Source organism: Crocuta crocuta, unplaced genomic scaffold (genome assembly GCF_008692635.1).
Source record: "Crocuta crocuta isolate KB4526 unplaced genomic scaffold, BGI_CrCroc_1.0 scaffold2236, whole genome shotgun sequence".
Taxonomy (NCBI): Eukaryota; Metazoa; Chordata; class Mammalia; order Carnivora; family Hyaenidae; genus Crocuta; species Crocuta crocuta.
This window is the reverse complement of record NW_027532514.1, coordinates 27,867-35,858: the sequence shown is the minus strand read 5'-3', so window position 1 is coordinate 35,858 and position 7,992 is coordinate 27,867. Positions and strand designations below refer to the sequence as shown.

Sequence of the window (7,992 nt, the reverse complement as noted above, 5' to 3'; positions counted from 1 at the left end):
TGACCAGTACTGTATACATTTGTCATTGTTTCTTCTTTCTTCAGAAATTTATGAATCAGCTAGAAGGAGAAGGATTGTGTATACAGTGTTTATATTATACAGTACTTAGTACAAGGCAACATAGGCATAAATACTGAGTGAACATTATTTGATGGTGACAAATAATTTTATTATACATTTTTTTCAAAATTATAATTATGTTGTAAACGGAAGACATTTGTANATGCATAGAGTTGTTAATAAAATCATATGCTGCTTTTTATTTTAATACCTTATGTTTTTTGTTTTAGCTTATCTATTTCAGGCAAGGACATGAAGCTTATGTGCGGGCTGTAAGGAAGTCAAAAATATACAGCCTTAATTTACAAAAACAGCCATGGAATAAAATGGATCTCAGGGTAAGTTTGCCAAATTCATAAGCTATGCAACTGAAGTAGCTTTGGAATTAAGTTACTTGCCTATATGCTTTTTCTCAGTTTCATACTTATTTCACTATTGACTGTGCGTCTAAGATAAGGTGATGTACCATACTCTTGTACAACAGTTATGGGTCACATTTTATGTTTCCTGAAATTTGTATGCCACTTGCTGTCTTGATTATTTGACCTAATTTTTTTCAAGCTTCAAGTCATCTAGTTTATACCATTCTATATTTGGAGCAAAACAGTTTCTTGGTGTGGCTATTTTCTTGAGCAGTTTTGTTCATTCTGGAGGCTCTATAAACTGACTTTGTGTGTGGACTACAGACACCCTTAAGTTTCGAGTGGCTTTAAGTAAATATCATAAATCCCAAGAAATTCAGAATTTTGTGGTGCTTTATGGATTATCTATTTTGATATAGTACCTATATAGCTACATGATATTGAGTTAAATAGGTATGTTTAATTTTTAGAGGTTTTTATGACTATGAATACATATTCATTCATTTCTTCATACATATATAGATACATGCAAACAAACAGACATAAAGATACATACGTCATCATTTCTCGTTAGGTTTATGCATGTCTTCTTCTTTTGTTTTTCCAACTTGGGGAACAAGAGACCTAAGAGCAATTTTATAGTGGTTTTCCAGGTAAATGAAGGATTGTTGTGTGATGATGCTTAGCAGAAAGCATACGTGAATGTAAGTTTATTGAAATAAAGATTTAGACACTTGTAAAGTTTTGTATTAAAGTTGTGAGGTATGAAAATATGTTATCAAACAAGCTTTACACAATCATATCCTGGGAAATAGGGATGCTATCATCTATTCTAAATCAAGTGGAAGTTGAGTTAAACAAGTTACTATACCTATAAAACTCAGTTTTGCCATCTGTTAAGTATGACTAATAATCAGTTATGAGGGTGGTTTGTAAAATAATATTGTGAGAATTAAAATATGTAAGCCCTTTATATAGACCCATACATGTCTACCTGCATACTTACATAATGTTTTTCTTAACCAGGCAGAGCATCATAATCCCCTGGGGAGTTCTTTCAAAATATGTATGACTAAGCTTGTACCTCAGACCTATTGAATTCAATTCTATAGGAGTAGGTTTTAGGAATATGAATTTTAAAAATGTTCTTAAGGGGATTTTGTTGCTTATCCTTGGTTTAGACCCCTGAAGTATACTATGACTTGATATTAAGTATCAAGGACTATGTCTTACTGCCTTTAACATGTAGTGGAATGCTTAGTATTTGGTGAGTATTCAGATAGTTTTTTAATTGTTCAAAAATAATGAAATAATATGCAAATGTCAGGCATTTATATTGAAAGTAATAATTTATTGGTATTCTCATGAATAGGAACAAGAGTTTGTTAAGATTGTAGGAATCAAATATGAGGTTGGCCCACCTACATTATGTTGCTTGAAGCTTGCATTTCTGGACCCCATTTCAGGCAAAATGACTGGAGAATCTTTTTCCATTAAGTGAGTAGCTGTCTCTGGTTGTGTGTGTGTGTGTGTNTTTAATGTTTAATTCTTGGTTTGTTTCTCTACATAATAGCTATATGTAATATTCATGTGTGCGTGTGCATGTGTGTGTAGCAAACATATATGTACTGTAGTATGTTTGTGTGTGTATACAGTTAACCCTTAAACAATGTGGGGAGTTATGGGCTCTGACCCCCCACAGTTGAAAATCTGTATGTAACTTTTGACTCCAGAAAAATTTAAGTACTAATAGCCTGCTATTGAACAGAAGCCTTATTGATCACATAAACTTTTGACTAATATGACTAATAATCATGAGAGAGAGAATATATTTACAGTACCATATGTATATTTATTGAAAAAAGTCTTGACCTGCAGGGTTCAAAACTGTATTGTTTAAGGGTCAACTGGAGATATATATATATATGAGCAAGTTACTTAACCTCTCTGAATTTATGCTTTCATCTATAAAATGTAACTGTTAATAACTGCCTCAAGATTGTTGTGATGAATTAAAAGAAAACCTTTATAAATGTGCAACAGTATGGTTGAAACATGGTAGTTGCTTTTACTTCTGTTAACAATAAAAGAAATAACTAGTCAGCGGTACATTCCTTAGAGTACATTCCTAAGGAGACGAAAGAACATCAATTCATACTTTTCTAATTATAGAGTCTTTTATATTAAGAGTCCAAATTTTAAGGACCTTCCTTGGTATCTTTATGTTATTGAAATGATAGGGTAGTAGGCAGGGGACTAACAAACAAAAGCAGATGGAGCTTATTTTTTTATTATTATTATTCCATTCATTCATACTTTTAACCACTGTCTCACAATTTTCCTTTTATTTTTTTTAATGTTTTATTTATTTCTGAGAGAGAGACAGCATGAGCAGGGGAGGGTCAGAGAGAGAGGGAGACACAGAATCTGAAATAGGCTCCAGGCTCTGAGCTAGCTGTCAGCACAGAGCCCGATGTGGGGCTCGAACCCACGAACCATGAGATCATGACCTGAGCTGAAGTCGGACACTTAACCGACTGAGCCACCCAGGCGCCCCACAATTTTCCTTTTAGACTTAAACATTTTTTTTAAAACATACTTTACTGTCAAGTTGGTTTCCACATAACACCCAGTGCTCATCCCAACAAGTGCCCTCCTCATGCCCATCACCCATTTTCCCCTCTCTCCCACTCCTCATCAACCCTCAGTTTGTTCTCACTATGAGAATTGAGTTCTCAGTATGTAAGTCTCTTGTGCTTTGTCTCCTTCCCTCTCCTTAACTATTTTTCCCCTTCCCTTCCCCTATGGTCCTCTGTTAAGTTTCTCCTGTTCCACATATGAGTGAAAACATATGGTATCTGTCTTTCTCTGCCTGATGTTTGACTTAGCATAATACCCTCGAGTTCTATCCATGTTGCTACAAATGACCAGATTTCATTCTTTCTCATTGCCATGAACCTTTAGGCTTACAACAGTTTTTAAACTCCACTTTAAACATTTATCTCTGGATATTTAGTGTCATATGCTGTTATATTTGTTTACTGTTTCATATGTACTTTATTTTTTATACAGGTATCATGACATGCCAGATGTCATTGACTTCCTTGTGCTACATCAGTTTTATAATGAAGCAAAAGAAAGGAACTGGCAGATTGGTAAGTATAAAATTCTTACTTAATAACAATTAATTTTGAAATAGAGCAACTTTTTAATTCTAATTTAATAGAAATAAGCTAGTATAACATCTAGTTGGTAGAAGCTGTTAACCAAATTAGAAAAATCAAATTAAATTTTCCTCAGTTATTTTTAGGTGATTTTATGCACAGTATGTTTAGCATATATCCTCTAAGCTTTCTGTTAATATCTAATCTACTAGAATACAAATCTGAATTAAAAAGATAATCATCAAATGTCACTTGCCCTAGTATAGAGTATTTAACACTTGGGCTCTTAAGCAGGCCATTACTGATTGTGATTTTCTTTCTTTATTTCTCTTTTTGTCTGTCACTCTGTCTTTCTCTCTCTGTCATTGTTTCTCTCTTTACCTCTGCCTCTTTCTACCCCTTTTCTCTTCCTCTCCCTTTCCCTCCTCTCCCATCTCTTCCTTTACCCCTTCACTATTTAATCTTAGGCAAGTTTTTAATCTCTCTGTGTCCCACTTCCATTATCTTTATGATGGGAATCACATCACAGCATACCTGTAAGGTGATGTGAGCAATAAATAATAGCACTTAAAATGGTACCTAAGTACTTAAAATTTATAATATGTAAATAGTTGTATCAGTACTTCTGAATTCTCCTTTCTTACATGGAAGAAACATTTTTGTCTACAATAGTTTGGGTTTATAATCCTTAGCCCTTTAGAGGCAGAATAGTATGAAGAGATTTTTAAAGGCAAAAAACTGAAATCAAAAAGGAAAAGACACAACTGTAGTAACATACGCACAGTACAAGAAAAAGTATGCCTAATGATGATCATAAGTAATTGCTAAAAAGTAGATTATATGTGGTAACATTTATTTAAGAAGACATGGTCATATTTGATTTATCTCAGAAAGATTACTAGTACTTGGAAATCAAAATCCTTAAAGAGAGTAAAATATAAAAGTTATTTATCTGGGAAACTCAGATTGAAACCTCTAATAATGCTAGATAGAAGGCTACTTCTATGTCCAACAAAAAGTAGCAATTTAGAGTGTGAACAAAGCTGTTACTCTCAAAAACATGCTTTTAAGAATTTCTAAAAACATTATAGGTGATAGATTCCGCAGTATAATTGATGATGCCTGGTGGTTTGGGACTGTGGAGAGTCAGCAGCCTTTTCAACCAGAGTACCCTGATAGTTCTTTCCAGTGCTACAGTGTTCAGTAAGTACAGTTACAGTGTTTTATGCGTGATTATAATACTGTAGTACTATATGGACTTTCTGACTCTACCAGGAATAATACCTTGTTACTTTGACTTAATCTTTATCTAACCTGTATCAGTAAGGAGGTAATCCTAGTACCTGTAAGGAAGGAATTTGATGATAGACCTCTTTCTCCAATATGCATGCTAAAACAAAACAGGAACTGAAGACTTATTTGTATCTCCCTTATGCCTGTATTTTCTTTTAAGTATTTCTGTTTTAGACAAGAATTGCAACTATTATTTCATGAAGAATACTGAAATTAATTCAGTGTTTAAAATAATTGTTTGGAATATATCAGTAAGTATTAGTAACCCAGTCTTTTATTTAATGGTATGAATTCTAGGCATAGGTGACTGCATTATGTTTGGATGTACTATTTGTCTACAACATTTACTTTAGTTTTTCATTAAGTACAAGCATTGTAAGATTTATAATGAATGAAGTTTTCTTCTCAAGAATGATCAATCTTTATTCTGTGAGGATTGACTTTAAGTTTCCATATTCCTGATCCCAAGGGAATAATAAAATTTTGGAGATACTGTAATACTTAAGCTGTTAGGATAAAGTGGATTGTCTCACAGAAAGAATTGATCTATTAAAATTGACTTTCTTAACCTGAAAAGAATTTTCCAAAGAGATATTTTCATTATGTACCTTGGGCTAATATTGAATACATGCTTGATGGAATTCAAATAAAAAGCCAAGTAAAACTAACTGTAAGTTTACTGCTCTCTGTATTTCATATTGGTGGACTGTATTTTCTATTTTTTTCTTTTCTCTATTAATTAAAGGTTTATTATCTTTATATAAGTGAAATTGGACTTTAAGGAAAACTATATTGTCCTTTTCCAAATTTTACCCCCAAGAAGTCATGCAAGTTATGCTAGTATATAAAAGTAAGTGTCCTATGAATTTGATTTGTATCTTGTTATTTTTTAATAGCTGGGACAATAATGAGAGAGAAAAGATGAGCCCCTGGGATATGGAGCCAATTCCAGAAGGAAGTAAATACGCTTTTAAAAATGAATTATAATTCAGTGTCAGTAGCACAATATTGGAAACTAATCATTTCTGATTTTTCATCTTATACATAGCTGCCTTTCCAGATGAAGTTGGTGCTGGTGTTCCTGTGTCCCAGGAAGAACTGACTGCTTTGCTATACAAACCCCAGGAAGGAGAGTGGGGGGCTCATTCCAGAGATGAGGAATGTGAACGGGTTATTCAGGGCATCAACCACCTTCTCTCCCTGGGTATGGTGAATATGAAAGAATATTAGGAAGGAACAAGGAAAACCAGCAGAATTTTAAGTTCTATAAAAGGAAATAAATTTTTCACTGTATACTTTTAACCCAAGAGCCACTTTCTTTTTATAGGTAGTTTATTGTCAAGTTGGTTTCCAACAACACCCAGTGCTCATCCCAGCAAGTGTCCTCCTCCATGCCCATCACCCCCCCCACCCACACCCATCAGTCCTCAGCATTCAAGAGTCTCTCATGGTTTGCCTCCCTCCCTCTCCGCCACTATTCCCCCCCTTCTTATTCCCCACGGTCCTCCATTAAGTTCCTCCTCATCCCAAAAGCCACTTTTAATCAAGTGATTCTAGTCTTAATATTTTTATATATTTGGCCATTGTAATGATTGATAATTTTTTTCCTATTCTCTGGGAACTTATATAATAGTGAAGACATGGCATACAGTGGTCTTTTACTTTCTTGAGTCACTTTGGCTCTCTAGCTATTCCCTGTGCCTGACTTTGGTTTGAGTTTTTTGGTAGACAGTAGATGAGTAATATTTTTTACTCACATGTCTAAGCTGTATTATCTAAAACATATCACCTGAGCTGTTTGGTATTTACCCAGAAAAGATAGATTTGAGGTTAAACACAGTTCTCCTTTTATTTGTCTCATTGAACCTGATTTGACCCAGTGTATCATGCATGATTCATAGATACTATATCCAAATAAAAAGAATAACATTTTAACAATATTTGTCTAATATTTTCATAATTGAACCATTAAAATTTTAGTAATGTAGTACATTGTCCTCCCTTCTGATTTATATATGTTTTTGTTAACATGAAACATTAATGTCTTTTATAACTACCTTTTTGATTTTGGTAATATTATAGATTTTGCCAGCCCTTTTGCTGTTCCAGTGGATCTCAGTGCCTATCCCTTGTATTGTACTGTAGTTGCTTATCCAACTGACCTCAACACCATTAGGCGGAGACTTGAAAATCGCTTTTACAGGTCTGTTTAGTTTTATTATTTACTATAAAGTTTATAGCTTTACATCTTTTGTGTTCCTTTTTGCATAATGATACAGTGATAATCATTCAGTATACCTACTTCAAAATTTCTTCTAAAAATTTGGAACACTAATTTCCCTTTATCTGATAGATTCTCAGTCTTCCAGGGTAAGGAGGATGAAATAAACGACAGAGAGGACATTATGAGTAGCACAAATCATGTGTGAAACAAAAACTATGGTTAACCTTAATTTATTAAAGGTAGATTAAGTGGTTTGTGAATTCATCATGATTAAGGTGCTACAGAAAGTTGCAGCATGTTTGAATCCCCTGTTGAGGAATTAGGCAGCAGTTAGGTTTCATTACCAGCCCCAATATGTGTTTAGATAAAAAGCCAAGTTAATTTTTTTCTTCGTTTCAGTTTGGAGTGGAATAATTATGAGAGAGTAGTGGAAGGCAGCTTTTGGTACCTCTCTAACCCCAGAGTCCATTGTCCTAATCACGGTTATTCCAACATGAACTAGTTATAAATATAGCCAATTGGGTGTATTTTATAACATTACATATGATTTCATTTGATAATATACATCATAAAAGTAACTACATAAAATTCTTTTTCTAAAACCTGGTTTTACTTATTTTTCTTGATCTTCTAATTTCTTCCCTTGAAATTTGAACATTTTCTTGACTTTATAAAAGCACTGTGTTTATACTTAAATGGTTAAATCTCTATTTACTGGTTAAATCTCTATTTACCTAAAATGTCCTGGGTCATTTCTTTTTAATATGCAGTCCAGTGGTTCTCAGTGCTTGCCTATGCTTCAAATACTGTAATTGTATACCTTTATTAGTACATATCAGTTATACACATGTATTAAGTCACATACATATATTAGAACACCTTTGACATA

General features: G+C 33.5%; 1 protein-coding gene across 1 annotated transcript in view; it reads left to right on the top strand.

The window, feature by feature from the left end:
• BRWD3 (bromodomain and WD repeat domain containing 3) overlaps positions 1 to 7,992 on the top strand; it is a gene marked incomplete at both ends in the record, with an annotated part of 145,811 nt that overhangs the window by 117,713 nt on the left and 20,106 nt on the right. The window contains 7 exon segments of the mRNA XM_077779436.1: positions 291 to 398; positions 1,795 to 1,919; positions 3,495 to 3,577; positions 4,678 to 4,789; positions 5,776 to 5,837; positions 5,928 to 6,083; positions 6,962 to 7,082. Coding sequence (XP_077635562.1) covers positions 291 to 398; positions 1,795 to 1,919; positions 3,495 to 3,577; positions 4,678 to 4,789; positions 5,776 to 5,837; positions 5,928 to 6,083; positions 6,962 to 7,082 — 767 coding nt within the window.